We start from the raw sequence: 16,428 nt of genomic DNA, 5'->3' as shown, positions 1-16,428 counted from the left end.
ATCCTACATTTACTTACCTTAGTCTATGTGCCTATTTGTAAACCGTTGTGATGGTATATAACTTAGCGACTGTATAGAAAAGTTTTTAAATAAATAAATAAAATCATATCCCCCCTCAGCCGTCTCTTCTCCAAGCTGAACAGCCCTAACCTCTTTAGCATTTCCTCATAGGGGAGCTCTTCCATCCCCTTTATCATTTTGGTTGCTCTTCTCTGTACCTTCTCCATTGCAACTATATCTTTTTTGAGATGTGGTGACCAGAATTGTACACAGTATTCAAGGTGCGGTCTCACCATGGAGCGATACAGAGGCATTATGACATTTTCCATTTTATTAACCATTCCCTTCCTAATAATTCCTAACATTCTGCTTGCTTTTTTGACTGCTGCAGCACACTGAGCCGACAATTTTAAAGTATTATCCACTATGAGGCCTAGATCTTTTTCCTGGGTGGTAGCTCCTAATATGGAACCTAACATCATGTAACTACAGCAAGGGTTATATTTCCCTATATCTCTATCTTTTTTGAGATATGGGCACCAGTACTGAACACAGTACTCAAGATGAGGCCTTACCAAGGACCTGTACAAGGGCATTATCGCCTCTATGCAGTTTTTTTTTACTCCATTTTTTCATTAATTCCATTTTTAAACAGGGGGTGGTAGCAGAAGCACTCATATTATGGCTCCTGTCAGATCCCTGTCAGTTTCTTCTGCATACCTTAAGCTTGATGGATTAAAGTGCAGACAAAATTACAGCTGTATTTTTGCATGCAAAAATCGCTGATTGCAAGAACAATCCTTTCAAGGCAAATTATTAGCGATTTTAGCACACAAAATGTTTTGTTTGTGAATTTACAAATGCTGTCTATGCAAAATAAGTGATGAGCCTGCATAATTAGGCAAAGCTGTATCATTGCTTATGTTTGCATAGTTATATGCATAGGGAAAGTTGTTTTCTAACAGCCTCTGTAGAGCTGATGTCCAAAGTCTGTGTTTGCAAAGCAGACACAGACTTCAGCCCTAATTTTCAAAGCAGACGCATACACAAGTCCACTTTGAAAATTAACAGGACCATGTTTATCTTTGTGCAGCATAGGCACACATGCACATTCTTTTGAAAATTGAAAGTATTATTTATTTAATTTATAAATCGCTTTCCAGATCTTACTATAAAAAATCTTACAAAGCAATGTACAAAAACAAAAAAAATAATAAACAGCATTACAAAAGTAAAACAATAAAAACATTACAAAAATAACAATGTAATATAAGAATATAATAAATTAAGCACGTAAATTACTTCTTTGCGATGGGAACACCTCTTTGCAGTACGCATACAAATCTATGCAAAATTTCTTCCGTGCATACTTTTATGTGTACAAACAATGGGGTAATTTTCAAAAAGTTTGCTTATGCATGCAAATGCATTTGAAAATTAACACCTCAAAATACTTAAACTGCATTTTTGTGCAACATTTTAAATCTTGAAGACATGTAATTTTTTTTTATTAATGTCTGTGATTTTGTATGAACTTTAATATTAAAAATTTGCTGTGAACCTAATTTGTATATGATGCAAATGGCCCAGGAATGCAAGGAAAACAGCTTGCATTAGAAGGCTATTCCTGTGGAGCCACCCTTGACTTAGTACATAAGAACATGAGAAGTGCCATGCTGAGTCAGGTCATAGCACCCAGCATCCTGTCTCTGACAGTGGCCAATCCCTAAAAGTAGATTCAGTTTCTAGCTGCTCACTTCCTATGTCAACTGATAGGTCTCTCAGTCTCCTGATTAATAACTATTTATGGACTTTTCTTTCATGAATTGTCTAAACCCTTTTCAAACACAGTTATACTGTTTGACTTGACCACATTCTTTGGCAACAAATTACACAGCTTGATTGTGCATTGAGTCAAAAAATACTTTCTCCAATTGGTTTTAGATCTGCTCCCTGTTAGCTTAAAAGCGTATCCCCTAGTCCTAATTTTATTTGAAAGGGTAAAGAATAACCATTTCCTATTTAGTTGTTCTACTCCCCTTAATCATATCTCCCTTCAACTCTTTCTTTGCCAAGCTGAAGAGCCCTAACCTGTTTAGCCTTTCTTCATAGGGGAGCTGTCCCAAACCCTTAACCATTTTTTGGTGCCCTTCTCTGTTCCTTTTCTAACCCTGTTATATCCTTCATGAGATGGGATGACCAGATTTGCACATAATACTCAAGATGAGGCCACAGCATCGATCTATACAGAGGCATTATGATGTTCTGTTTTATTCTCCATTCATTTTCGAATAACTACCACACACTGAGTCGAGGATTTCAATGTATTGTCGACAATTACTGGATCCTTTTCCTGGCTTGTTATTCCTAATCAGGGCTTAAATGGTGGGAGAATGGCCTGGAATGTAGTTCCACCACTTCTTTTCAGACTTAAGGAGGAGTGTGCTGCTCCAGCCCCTCCACTCTAGGCAACCTGCAGGGAAAAGGGGGATGAATGTGAAGACACAGACCAGAGAACAGGTACTCTGCCCCCACCCCTCCTGTTCTTCAGGAACTGGAGAGAAGAGGGTGATCTTAAAGCAGTAACTGCAGCACGCAGAACAGACATAAAAAAGGGGTTGAATTAGCAGAAGCATTGTAGCCAAGGCTGAAGCATTGACAAATGGTGTTACTGCCCATAAGTTTCAAACTTCTGCTATTTCAACTCTATTTCGTGTCTGTTACCCTGGGGCTTAATTTATGGTAGAATGACCTAGAACAGCATTCTGAAATCTTTTTTTCTGGGATCTGAGGAAGTGGAGCAGAGCGGTCCTGGTGGGTGAAAGGTGATTGGATGTTGAACACTGGCGAGGGTGGGGATGAAGGGTCTCTGGAGTAAGGAGGAGGAAATATTTGGGAGGGAGTTCCTGGTAGGGATGTGCAGAGCAAAATTTTATGTTCATATTTTTTATGTCCGAAAGGGGGTCCCACTTGCGGCCAATATGGACATAAAAAAAATCCAATGAGTTGGGTATATGTACATATGTGCAAAAAAAAAATTAAACCCCCTCACCCTCCTTAATCCCCCCCCCCAGACTTACCACAACTCCCTGGTGATCGAGCGAGGAGTGAGGACGTCATTTCTGCAATCCTTGGCGAGAAGCATGTGACGTCGGTGGCACGTCGAGTGACGCGGCGTCACGTGATTCCCGGCTCGTTCGCGCCGGACGGCTCGTTCGGCCCAAAAAGAACTTTTGGCCAGCTTGGGGGGGCCTCCTGACCCCCCCAAGCTGGCCAAAAGTTCTTTTTGGGCCGAACGAGCCGTCCGGCGCGAACGAGCCGGGAATCACGTGGCGCCGCATCACTCAGACGCGGCGTCACGTGATTCCCGGCAAGTTCGCGCCGGACGGCTCGTTCGGCCCAAAAAGAACTTTTGGCCAGCTTGGGGGGGTCAGGAGGCCCCCCCAAGCTGGCCAAAAGTTCTTTTTGGGCCGAACGAGCCGTCCGGCGCAAACGAGCCGGGAATCACGTGACGCCGACGTCACGTGATTCCCGGCGAGTTCGCGCCGGACGGCGAGTTCGCGCCTGACGGCTCGTTCGGCCCAAAAAGAACTTTTGGCCAGCTTGGGGGGGCCTCCTGACCCCCCCAAGCTGGCCAAAAGTTCTTTTTGGGCCGAACGAGCCGTCCGGCGCGAACGAGCCGGGAATCACGTGCCGCCGACGTCACATGCTTCTCGCCAAGGATTGCAGAAATGGCGTCCTCACTCCTCGCTCCATCACCAGGGAGTTGTGGTAAGTCGGGGGGGGGGGGATTAAGGAGGGTGAGGGGGTTTATATTTTTATTTTGGCTCAACAATCGCGATTTCCCACATATCGAACATATCTATGTTCGATATGTGGGAAATCCGATCGTTTATGTCGAATCAATTTTTTAAGTAAAAAAAAATATGAGTTGTGTTTTACTAATGCGGTCAATCCGAATGCACACCCCTAGTTCCTGGCTCCCTACCCTCCAACAGGGAACACCTGTCCATGGCCCCACTCTTCACTCCCTCCCTCCCACTCCTCAGCTCCATGTCCTTTTTTTTCTACAAATTAAGCCATGTTCCTAATATGGAACCATCACCGTGTATCTAAAATTAGTTATTGTTCCCTATGTGCATCACCTTGTACTTGTACACATTAAATTTCATCTGCCATTTAGATGCTCAGTTCCCCAGTTCCTGTAAAGGCCTCACAATTTGCCTGTTACCCTGAATATTTTTGTGCCATCTGCAAATTTGATCATTTCACTCATAGCTCCACTTGCTAGATCATTAATGGATAAGTTCAATCCCACTTGTTCCAGGACAGATCCTTGGTGCACTCCATTATTCAACTTCCTTCACTGGAAAAACTGACCTACTCTTTGTTTCCTGTTATTTAATCAGTTTGTGATCCACACTGAGATTTTGCCTCCTATACCATGACTTTTTAGTTTTCTGAGGACTCTCTTATGAAGGCCTGTGAAACACCTTCTGGAAATCCAAATACAGTATATAAATTGCTTGTTTCCTAAATCCATGCTGGCTCTCTCCAGTTAGACCAAGTTTATTTGTATGATTAGTGATTTTGTTCTTAATTATCGGTTCTACAATTTTACCCGGCACTGGCTCGCCAATCTGTAATTGCTCAGGTCGCCTCTGGAGTCCTATGTGAATATTGGTGTGTTACCCTCTAGTCCTCAGGTATAGAGGCAGATTTGAATGGTAAATTACAGATTGCTGGTAGAAGGTCTGCAATTTCATGCTTGAGTTCCTTCAGAATTCTGGGACCTGGTGATTTTCTACTATTTAATTTGTTAATTTGCATTAGCACTTCTCTAGATTCACACTGATTTGATTAAGTTCCTCTCGGTCATTACCTAGAAAAATTAGTTTGTGTGGGTATCTTCCCATCATCTTTCTCCATAAAGACTGAAGCAAAGAATTCATTTAATTTTTGCATTTTGGCCTTATCTTCCCTAAGCACTCCTTGTACCACTCTACCTCCAGTCATCTAATGGCCCAATTGACTCCCTCTCAGGTTTTTTGTGTCTAATGTACTTGAAATTGTAATCCACTTAGCATAATTTATTATTATAAGCAAAACAAATATTTTTAAATAAGTAAATAAAATACTTTTTGTTTCTTTGGCAAGTCTTTCCTCAAGTTCTCTCTTGGCCTGCTTTACTAGTGTTATACATTTAATTTGGCAGCACGTATGCGCTTTTTTATTTTCCTCATTAGGGTCTACTTTCCATGTTTTAAAGGATACTTTCTTTTTTGATAGCCCCTTTTACAGCACCATTTAGCCATGCATGGTTGGTATTTGTGTTTCATTTTCTTTTGATCTTTCTTAATTTGTGGAACTCATTTTGACTGGGCTTCCAAAATTGTGTTTTTTAATAGCCTCCATGCCTCATGTAGACTTTTAACCATTGTAACTGCTTCTTTTAGTTTTCTTCTAACTAGTTTCCTCATCATATCATAGTCTTCCCTTTTTTAAAGTTATAGGTTATTGTGGTAGTTTTATGAGCTTTTTTTGCTTTAGTGACTCAAATTTGATTTGCATTATAATCACTGTTATCAAGAAGCTCCACTACTGCAACCTGTTTTACTAGATACTGCCTATCCAGTAAAAACTAGATCTAAGGTAGTCTCCCCTTGTTACGCGTGCAAGGAGCGTGGTCACCTCTAAAGCAGGTGTTGTGAGCCCTTGGCCACGGCACGACTCAGGGAGGAGTCCCAAGCCACACCGTGGGAGGTAAGCTGGTGCGAGTATGGGTAGCCAGGAGCAGGACAAGATAAAAGACAAGAACTGAAGGTCCGACCCTCAACAGAACCTAGCCACCTCAGGATGACCAGCAACGTAGTGTTGGTCGATGAACAGTCCTCCGACCGTTCCAAGCCCTTTCAGACCTGTCGCTGGATAACGGCAATAGGCGGCAGGCTGGACAGAAGATGAGGGCAGACGAAGGTCTTAAAACATAGAAGGCTCCAAAACAAGGCACTGAAGATGAAGATTGGGGCAAGGTACTGTAGACGTAGACTCAAACAAGGTACTGTAGACAAAGGCTTGGGTCAGGATGAGGACTTGGGAGGATTAGACATTGGCACTGTCCCTCAGGGTGCCCTACACAGCCAGTACCACTGGTTTGGTCATGGACCACCCTGTCCTACATCTGCAGGAGCGGGACCAGTGCAGGAAGGAACCCAGCCTGACGAGAATCCAATGAAGGGAATATGAACTGACCTCACGGATTTACCCTCAGGAAGTCATCTGGCAGACTTGCAGTGCTGGAGAATCAGAGGACTCGGAAAACTCAGGAGCAGGAACAGCTGAAGCAGGAGCGGAATCTTGAAACACCAGGAATAAGCAGACACAGGACATGGAGCCATCATAATAAAAGAAACCAGTGGAAATGACTCTGGAACAAGGTACTGTAGACAAAGGCTTAGGTCAGGATGAGGACTTGAGAGGATTAGACATTGGCACTGTCCCTCAGGGCGCCCTACACAGCCCACCCATGGGGCTGGTCATGGACCACCCTGTTCTACACCCATGGGAGCGGGACCAGCGCAGGAAAGAAACCCAGCCTGACGAGAATCCAATGACGGGAACAGGAACCTACCTCACGGATTTACCCTCAGGAAGTCATCTGGCAGACTCGCAGCACAGGAGGATCAGAAGACTCGGAAAACTCAGCAACAGGAACAACTGAAGCAGGAGTGGAACCTTGAAACATCAGGAACAAGCAGACACAGGACATGGAGCCATCATAATAAAAGAAACCAGTGGAAACCTGGATCGGCACAGGAGAACCTGGAGAAGCATGACATCCAATCTGAAGGCAAAAAGGAACTGAAATGAAGATCCTTTTATACCTCTGTATGCAGGCAACTCCCTAGGAGGAGTCCAGATGGGCCGCCCCTCGCTAGCCCTATAAGACTGGAGAGAAGCCGCGGGCCCGCCTCTAGGGAGAAGGGCATGGCCCAAACCAGAACGTCCAGGCTGCAGTGGAGCAGGCCTCGTGTAGGCCTCGAACACCACCGAAGGCCTCCCAGGCCGTGAAGCAGGATCCAGACAATTGCTCAGGCGAGGCCTGGCTTCAGAGCAGCCTCCGGAGAAAGGTGAGAGGCCTCCTGTGGCACAGCTACAGGAGGAATCGTAACACCCCTTTTGTTGGTTCAAAGGCCAGTTACTCCATGAAGCTGTAATTTATGGTGCCAGAAATAATCTTCTTGTCATGCTCAGATGTGACATTTATCCAATCAATATTAGGATAATTGAGGTCTCCCATTATGATTGTGTTTCCACACTTGCCTGTCTAATCTCTCCTAGCATTTCATTCTCTGTTTCACCATCCTGGTCAGGTGGGCGGTAGTCAACTCTCAGTGCAGTATTTCTCCTTGTTGTACATAAAATTTCTATCCATAAAGATTCCAATCTGCAGTTTGTTTTTTGCAGAAACTCTATTTTACTTGATTCTACATATACACCATACTACTTCTATCTGATCTGTCATTTTGATATAACTTGTAACCCTTTATCACCATGTCCAACTGGTTGACCTCTTCTACCAGGTCTCTGCGATGCCTATGATATTAATGTCTTCGCTAGAGTCATAAAATCTGTCTCATTTATTTTTCAGACTTCTGGTGTGTGCATATAGACATATCAAACTATTCTTTTCCATACCCCTCTTACACTTTGATGATACATTGGCCTCCTAGTCTTTGAAATAGGCTGACCTATGATGTCACAATCATTTGCCCTTTTTTAAACCACCATTGATGGTCCTCTCTACATGACAAGGGCATGAGAAGATTTTTAAACAAGTATGCCCAAAACTGTGGATGAGCATAAAAAATATATTAGATGTTGTTTGAAGGAACAGGTTAAAAGTCAAAGTTTTGAAAACTATTGGTAAAAATGAACACAAGTTTGCAGTCTAGAAATAATTTTAAGTAAATAAAATGAAATTATAAATCAGGACTTCGAAACATAAAAATAGGATGGAAGAAAACAACTATATGGCCTAACTAGTTTTCCCATCCATAAAGCTGTTCAGATCTATAATCCCTTCTACTTCCTCAGTAATCCCCTGTGCTTGACCTATATTTTCTTGAGTTCAGATATCCTTGTCCCTAGCACCTTCACTGGGAGGCTGTTCCATACATCTACCATCCTTCTCTGTAAAGAAATACTTCCTTAGGTTATTTTACCCAGTAACCCCTCATTCCAAAATCTCCTTTCCATTGAAAAAGACCCACCTTCTTCACATTCATGCCTCTGTAATATCTCCCCTTTCTTGCCTTTCATCAAAGGTATTCATGTTTAGATTTTTAATTCTGTCCCCATATACTTTTTACAAAAAAGATGACTGACCACTTTAATAGGAAAATAGATGACAAGGAGCGCAGACTTTTTCTCCCATTGTTAAAAGAAATGAATGTATAAATAAATAAATTGTATTTATTCATAAAGTTTATCAGTAGTACCGAGCTTTTTCAATAGCAGGACCATCTATTTGGAATAACATCCCTTCAAGCCTCAGATTAGAACCCTGCCTCATAACATTCAGGAAAAAACTCAAGACGTGGCTCTTTCACCAAGCCTTCTCTGATCCTCCAGACAATCACTAGTCGTCATTATTCTCACCTGGACGAATGGTCTTCTATCCTCTCGAACGATGGACTCAAGCACTTCCAGGTTAAAGCACCTTAAGCTTTAACCCATATTCTTTATTGTATTAGGTTACAATTACTTCCTGCCTTTACCTTCTTCCAGCTATTTAAGCTTCCAAGTTTTTTACTCCTTGTTAAATGTAACTTTGCCTTATTCACCTCTATTGTTATTTACTTTATTTATTGCTTCAGTTATACCCCTGTTCTATGTAAACCGATCCGATATGGTTATTACTATGAAGGTCGGTATAAAAAAGTGTTAAATAAATAAATAAATAGATAAATAAATTATTTATATGCCTAGGTTAAAATAGCTTATAAAATTTAATCAATCTATCCTGTACTAAGAAGAGACATATATGAAGAAAGCAAGCATTTAAGATATCCATTAAGTACAAAGACCTTTCTTGAAGTCAGCTTCTTCATATCTATTTTATTTCAAAAAGTTTTATTTATTTCTTAGAAAATAATTTTAGTTTTCCAGTACTGCCAATACTGCAAATCCTCTGATCAAGCACTTACTATAGAGCAAATTCATGTAGGACAGAAAACAGCATAATAATGTAATTTTAAAAAACTGTGAACACCTCAGGTAAGAACACCTCATTAACAGGGTAATTTTAGAAGGAATGCAGTGCACCCATAAATATCAGCGCACGAGCAGAAAGACGCTTCGATTTTACATTATGCTCGCGTGTATCATTTAAAGTACTCCTTCCCATGCGTATTTCGGCTAGGGCATTAGCAACTTTTATGCGCATGTACAGACAGATTTTAAAACATGCTCGCACGAGGAAAAAGCCAGTTTTTCCAAGTAGTCCACTAGTTTGCCCTGTTCATATCGAATCTTCAAGACCTCTCTGGTTGTTCATCCTGTAGGCCTCCCTACTTGATCCTGAAACTTCTCGCTGTGGTAAATGCCCTAAAACTCAAGATCTCCAGGCTTGTTCCTCATCAGGACCAGAAATAAAGATACATGGATAACAAGCAGACACGCGCCATGGTCAGCTTTATTAAAATGCAGAATTATACGGGTAAATCTTGGCTGCGCCTTGGAACGCCCATGCCCACCCCTTTCAGCCCCCGTCTTCTTGATGCACCATGGGTATGTACGCGCATACTTTGCAGCTTCTTAAAATGAACGTTGATATTGCGAGGCCCACCAAAGCACATATACAGCCATTTTTGCACAAGCAACGCTTTTAAAATCAACCTGTAAGTATTTATTTGAATTACTGAAAAAAATCCATAGAAATAGACATTGATAACAAGTAAATACTATATATTTAATTACAATTGTCTGGTATAATACAAACTTGAAACATACCCGACTGTGAATTTCTTCACCAATAACTGGCTGTTTTTCACTTGACCTTTTAACATCGAGAAACTTCACCAATGGGCAGATTGTTATTCCCTGAATAAAGAACGGAAAATATTTCATTTTTTACCTGTTCTGTTCATACATAGCATATTAAATAACAAAAAGAAGAATTCTAGCTCATTCAGCTGAAAATGTTGACATTTTCCACAATGATTCCAAGATCCTTTTCCTGGATGGTTATTTCTGATACAGAATCCAGCATTGTGTATATATATATATATGTGTGTGTGTATAATCAGTGCCCCTAGACTCCTGTGATTGTGTAGCCCTAGGAGAAAATGCACAACTTGCTTGTTGTGGCATAATTGACAACCTACTGCACAATCAACATTCCTCAATGAAACGTCCCCATTCAGTCAATTGAAGAAGGCAACAAGGTGCCTGCCTTCAATCTAGGCTATTTCTCTGTTCCTGCTCCAGCCCTCTCCTGGTAAACAGCCTGAAGTTATAGGGGATGGAGTGGTGGTGGTGTGAGGCTGAGGCTGGAGCAAATTAGATATGCACTCTGCTCCCTAACCAGCACCTCTACTGCTACTCCTATTGTGTCCCCCCCCCCCCCCCTTGCCCATTTTTACTGCCCTGAAGGGAACAGGAGGAAAAGAACAAAGTTGGATTGGACAATCAGAATGTTTGATCCTTCAAAGATCTCTTCAATGAAACCAAAGATGATTTTGATATAATGTCTGGATAGCGTGATGTCCCTTTATAAAAAGTTCATTTTTATGCAAACATTCTTGGACCTGCATTTTTGGTCAATCAATCATAAACCAGTTAGAAAGGCTTGGATGTGTTTTTTGGAAGTCTGCACCTGCAGGTGTCTCACAGCTAGCACAGAGGACATTCATTTCAATCCATAGAAGCTTTGATGACTAACACCTTGCTGACAAGTTTCAAACTTCTGCTAACACCTTTTTGTAACTGTTACCATGTGCCAAATATGAGGTGAATTTTAGAAGCCTGGCACGCAACAAAATCGGGAGATATGTGCAGAAGTCAGGCTCGTGCATGCCCACTGAATTTTAAAAGCCGCCCAGATGCCCGTGTAACTCCCGCTGTGCACACATTTCAAACGTTTTCTAAAAGGGGCAGATCCTGGGCATGGTCTGGGTGGGGCATGGGCATTGCAGAGCATGTTCAGGATATGTGCGCATAAATATTTACATGCCTGGCTGCATGCCCAGACCCCCTGATGCATAAGTTTACTACTGAAGGGATACGGGCAGATTTCAAATAACCCATGTGCGTAAAATATGGGGTTTATGTGTGCGACTAGGCCTTGCTTGCGCTGCATGCATTTTAGAAGAGGCCCAGCCATGCGCATAACTCCTGTTACGCACAGAATTCCCGTGCCGAAGAAAAGGGGTGGTCCAGGGATGGGAGGGGCGTGGCTTGTGGCGCCGGTACAGCGGCCATTTGCCGCTATGTCGGGGAAGCGTGCACCGGCAACTTGCTACTGCTCCTGTTGAGGCGCAAAAGGTAAAATAAAAAAAAACAAGGGTAGCTAAGATAGGGATGGGGCAGGGAGGAGAGGGGAAGGGGAAGGGGAAGGGAGGTTAGGGTGGGGGTAGGGAGGTTCCTTAATTGGAGCGGACTGGGAGGGAACTGGGGAAGGCTGTGATGCATCACCATGCAATAATAGCCTTATTCCACCCCCATTGCGTGCACTATCCCGGATTTTATAACATGTGCGTGCTGGCGCGCGCATGTTCTAAAATTGCACGTCCAAGCATGCGCGCCGGGTAGCACGTGCGCATGGACGCATGCGCGTATGTTTAAAAATCTACCCCATAATGTGTAATTAAAAATTAAAAAGAAAGAGACATTTCTCAGGTGTTTAAAGGGATTGGGCTAACTGGTGGGAGTGCAGATTATTAAACCTAGTGGGGGTAATTTTCAAAGGAGTTACGCATGTAAAGGTGACATACTATCGTAGCAATTTTCAAAAGCCATTTACTCGAGTAAAGTGCACTTACTTGAGTAAATCCTATGGACAATTCAATGGCATATATTGTAGCAATTTTGAAAAGCCCACTTACTTGAGTAAAGTGTATTTACTCGAGCAAAAACCAGTTTTGCTCGAGTAAATGCTTTTTAAAATCAAACCCAGTGTGTTTGGAGGCGGTAGCTATTAATTGGGTGAACTGGTGAAACTAGCAAGGCATGGACGCATGCACCTTTTAAAATTCCATGACTTAATACGCGGTAACGGTGGGATTTATGCAATAGATGTGCACCCACTTAAAATTGGGTGCACATGTACGCACAGTCAGGCTATTTTATAACATGCCTGCAAGTTTTGAGATTTTTTTCTGTAATTGTTCTCTGCTGCTGGTATAATTGTTGCCTTGGTTGGGACAGAGCCCTCCTTACCTTAATCCTTGGTGCTCCTGTATCCAGTTAGTGAAATAGGCCAGTGAGCCCATTGTTTCCCACTCCTCTGGGTAGAAGAGGCCCAGGGTGCCTGTGTTCCGAGGTCTTTCCCCTGGAGACCTAGTTCAAGGTATTTTTGGTAGCAGTTACAGTTTGGTGAAGCGGTTTGGTGGCCCCCGCTGCCATAAATAGCGTTTAGATATGTGGGATAGTTCCTGCCATCCTAAAATGTTTATGCTTTTTGCTTCAGGAGAACTAGTAGGGTTTAAAGTCTACACTGCTCATAGGCTCCACTGGGGTTGGAGCTCCCACATGTGGCTAGACCAAATGTTGGTAACATCGATTGTCCAGTGTTGTATATTCTTTGTCAGCCTCTGAAAAATCTGTTGATGCATCCTGACCCGAAATTTCTTTTTTTTTTTTTTGGGGGGGGGGGGGGAAGAGATTGTAGATGCTATTGATTCTCCACCAGATGGCCCTACTTCTCAGCTCTTCGGTAGACAGCACAAGGGCATATCATTCAATACAGCACCTCCCCTCAAGGTTGTCTAGAATAGGGAGTCCCTTAGGCACAAGGGGGTGCTAGACTAGGTAAAGTTAGAACAGATGTAGTTTGATTTCAGAAGGGAAGGATGTGAATCATGCATGCTCCCTGAGTTAGGCCATCAGTCTGACATAGGTAAAGAGAGGACTGGAAGGGAGAGGGATAGATAGAATAAGTTTCTATTTTTTCTGGTTTCTGTGGTTTGGACCTGTACCATTCCTGGCAGTCTGTATCCCTTGCCCAGAGTGGTTAGGAGAGACTACTGCATACCTTTCCAACCAGCATAAGCAGAGGTTGCAGCACCCATCATTGAAAAGAGATCCTGATTTGAGTTTTTGCAAGTTTTCGGGTGAGGGTGGAGAGAAGGGGAGCAGGATTGCAAAGCTAATATGCCATAGGTCTTATGGGAAAAGGAGAGTTTTTTCTGCCCTCTTCTTTTCCCCAGACTGGAGACTTTTGGTAACTTTTTCCAGTATAGGCCTTTCCCCTTGAGAGGCCAGCATCTATCTTTTGAAGAGGAACCATCAAGGGAGAAAAATATCTGGAGGCACCCAACGGACACTGCCAGGTAAAGCTCGGCAGTCACCACCGACCTCGGGTACTGTCAGGACAAATCCCCAGCCCACGTGGGGCAGATATCATCCCACACCATGGAGGGCAGATCAATCCCAAGCCCCTGCCTGGAGGGACACATCCACAGAGATAGAGATCGTTTTATATCCTGGCTCATGTAAATCTGGGGACACTGGATATAATTGACCACTTTATTTTTTTGCACTTATCAATTCTTTCAAGAGAAATCATAGTAAACTTTAATTTAAAACTAGTTTGTAAGTGTACCTGTCCCAGATCCAAAGAGCTATAGTAACACACACACGCATGGGATATCAATACTGCCTGAACCATAAATGTTAACCTTCCCCCTACAGAAAAGAATCCACCCCTTGAGGATATAAGAGAGGGGAATGAGAAGTGAAGACAGCCCCAGTTATACATATACATTCTTTTGTGCGCCCTTGGAAACTGACAGTCCAGGGAAAAGGGTTACACCTGATTTGCAATACTTTTGGCTATTCTAATTTTATTTTCAAGACTATAATTTTCAGTGCAAAATGTTTTAATGAGCTTAGGACAGTTCTCTCCTTTGATAGATACGGGGAAGTTTAACATTAGCTCACCAACTTCTACTCTTCTGCAGTTGCTTTCCTTTTATTGCCATTCCTAAGCTCTGCCAACTTTTTCAGGCCTTCTCAATACAGCCTACTTGCTCTTCCTGGCAGTGAAATGCTTTCCTTCACCTCTTCTATTATCCACGTATAGGTCTCTAATTGCTAGATATTAGCCACTATTTCCTCTACAATTTTTTCCAGTCAGTCATAAAACAGAGGAAAATTTAGCTGCTACCTCTTTCACTATATTTATTTTCGACAAAAATATGTTCCTGTGCTCAATTCAGAACTGTCATCAAGCTTTTAAAACCATGGCCTAATGTATTTTTTCCCTCTGTTTCTCTCTTTATAGTCTTACTTAGAACTCTTGTAGCAGAGCTCAACCTTCTGCCACCGTTATTGTGATTTGATAAATATTTACTAGCAGGTTTCAAATTCAAAGGGAAAAAAACACAGCTAATTCTCAAAAGTAGCAAACAAACCAACCAAACCCAGACTGCAGGAACGAGATCTTAGCGATCCTCACCATAGACTTGACCTATAGTTAACTGTGGACTCTTAGCGCAAGGGACAAAGGTGTACGACTTGTCTGCACCTTGTATTTAGTGAAGTTTGATACGGCAAAAGGAAAAGGAGATTGTTACAAAACTGTACAGTAAGAGAAAGCCTCACCTGAAAGAAAACAGTGAAGAAGATCACCACGATTGTAGCAGTGATGAACAGTTTCCTTCTTTGGAAAACAGAAACAGGGAGCAGAAACACAAGGGCAAAACAGATGGCTCCACGAAGTCCTCCATAGGCAATAATGAACTGGTCCTTCAACGTAAGCGGTATGGTCCGGAAACAGTTAATGATCAGAGTTAGGAGAAACACACCTGTGGGAAAATCATTCATTTAAATATGACAAAACTAAATGTGTTATGTATATCAATAATCTCATAATCACATGGACCAGGAAGGTGTAATATAGAGTTTAGACATAACTATTATAGGTGACTCAGTCTGGCCTGAAATAAGTATTATTGTGAAATCGTAATTAAGATAATCTCTGCAATTGTAATTAAGATAATCTGCAAATATCTGGAGGCACCCAATGGACACTGCCAGGTGAAGCTCGGCAGTCACCACGGACCTCAGTTACTGTCAGGACAAATCCCCAGTCCACTTGGGGCAGATATCATCCCACACCATGGAGGTCAAATCAGTTCCCAGCCCCTGCCTGGAGGGACAAATCCACAGAGATAGAGATCATTTATATCCTGGTTCATGCAAATCTGGGGACACTGGATATAATTGACCACTTTGTTTTTTGCACATCGATTCTTTTAAGAGAAATCATAGAAAACTTTAATTTAAACACCCATCCAGTGAGTCCTGGTTTGCAGTCTCAAAAACTCATAAGTTACAACATCATTTTTGTTGGCCCAATAAAAGATATCATAGCCTGCATAGGTTCCCATTTTTCCCAGGACAAATACAGTCACTAGAGCTCTGCCATATTTAAGATCGGCATACATTCTGATAAGGGATTATGAAAAAGTGGCATTATACATCTTTTGGCCTGGTAGCCTTCCTTCTGCTCTCTGAACTCCAAGCCCATTGAGATCCCACTCACTGCCATTAATGCCAAAAGGGGGTGAGGGTAGGGAAGCGAGTTAGAAGGCTAATGTGCCATAGGTCTTTAAATATATTTCTTACCCAATGCACGCCAGATCAAGCAGAAGAGCAGGGTGAAGCACACAAAGGCCCAGTTCCACTCATGGTTCTTTCCAACCGTTGACACTCCCATGAAGATAAAGATCAGCGTCTCACTGACGCTACTCAGCATCTTCATGAAATACTTTATTGTAGTATAGGATTTCTGGGAAACATTTTCTGCTACATACTTATTCATTGTTATAGCACAAGTTGCTATCCTGCAGGACAAAAAAAAATATTTTTAAATAAAAATAATCTAAAAAGTCATGAAAAAAGAAACCATAAGGGGTTGATTAACCTTCTTTGAGGCTGGAAAAGTGGCTAATGTGAATAGCTATTCAGGAATGCTGGTGAATAAATATATTTGCTAATCAAAGCTAGAGCAGAGAGCAAATGGGAGAATCAATAAGGAGAAATTGAATGAAAATTGATATTTTTTTAGGCATTTGAGGTCCACCCTGCTGTAAAACATAGAATGCATTAACTGGCATATTTCCCTTTGCAGAAGCCTCATTGCTCCTTTTCAGACATGTGAATTTGCTCTGATGAAGTCAGTCCCTTATAGAATAACACAGG

General features: G+C 42.1%; 1 protein-coding gene across 1 annotated transcript in view; it reads right to left on the bottom strand.

Annotated features, from left to right (window-relative positions):
• Nucleotides 1-16,428, bottom strand: part of LOC115092479 (sodium/hydrogen exchanger 2-like) — a gene marked incomplete at its 3' end in the record, with an annotated part of 106,448 nt that overhangs the window by 28,242 nt on the left and 61,778 nt on the right. The window contains exons 4-6 of the mRNA XM_029603321.1: nucleotides 15,853-16,070; nucleotides 14,827-15,029; nucleotides 10,015-10,104 (exon numbers count right to left, since the gene is read on the bottom strand). Of these exons, the coding sequence (XP_029459181.1) occupies nucleotides 10,015-10,104; nucleotides 14,827-15,029; nucleotides 15,853-16,070 (511 nt within the window). The remainder of the gene's footprint in view (nucleotides 1-10,014; nucleotides 10,105-14,826; nucleotides 15,030-15,852; nucleotides 16,071-16,428) is intronic.

Source organism: Rhinatrema bivittatum, chromosome 5 (genome assembly GCF_901001135.1).
Source record: "Rhinatrema bivittatum chromosome 5, aRhiBiv1.1, whole genome shotgun sequence".
Taxonomy (NCBI): Eukaryota; Metazoa; Chordata; class Amphibia; order Gymnophiona; family Rhinatrematidae; genus Rhinatrema; species Rhinatrema bivittatum.
The sequence above is the reverse complement of the archived record's forward strand: the minus strand, read 5'-3'. Positions and strand labels throughout refer to the sequence as shown.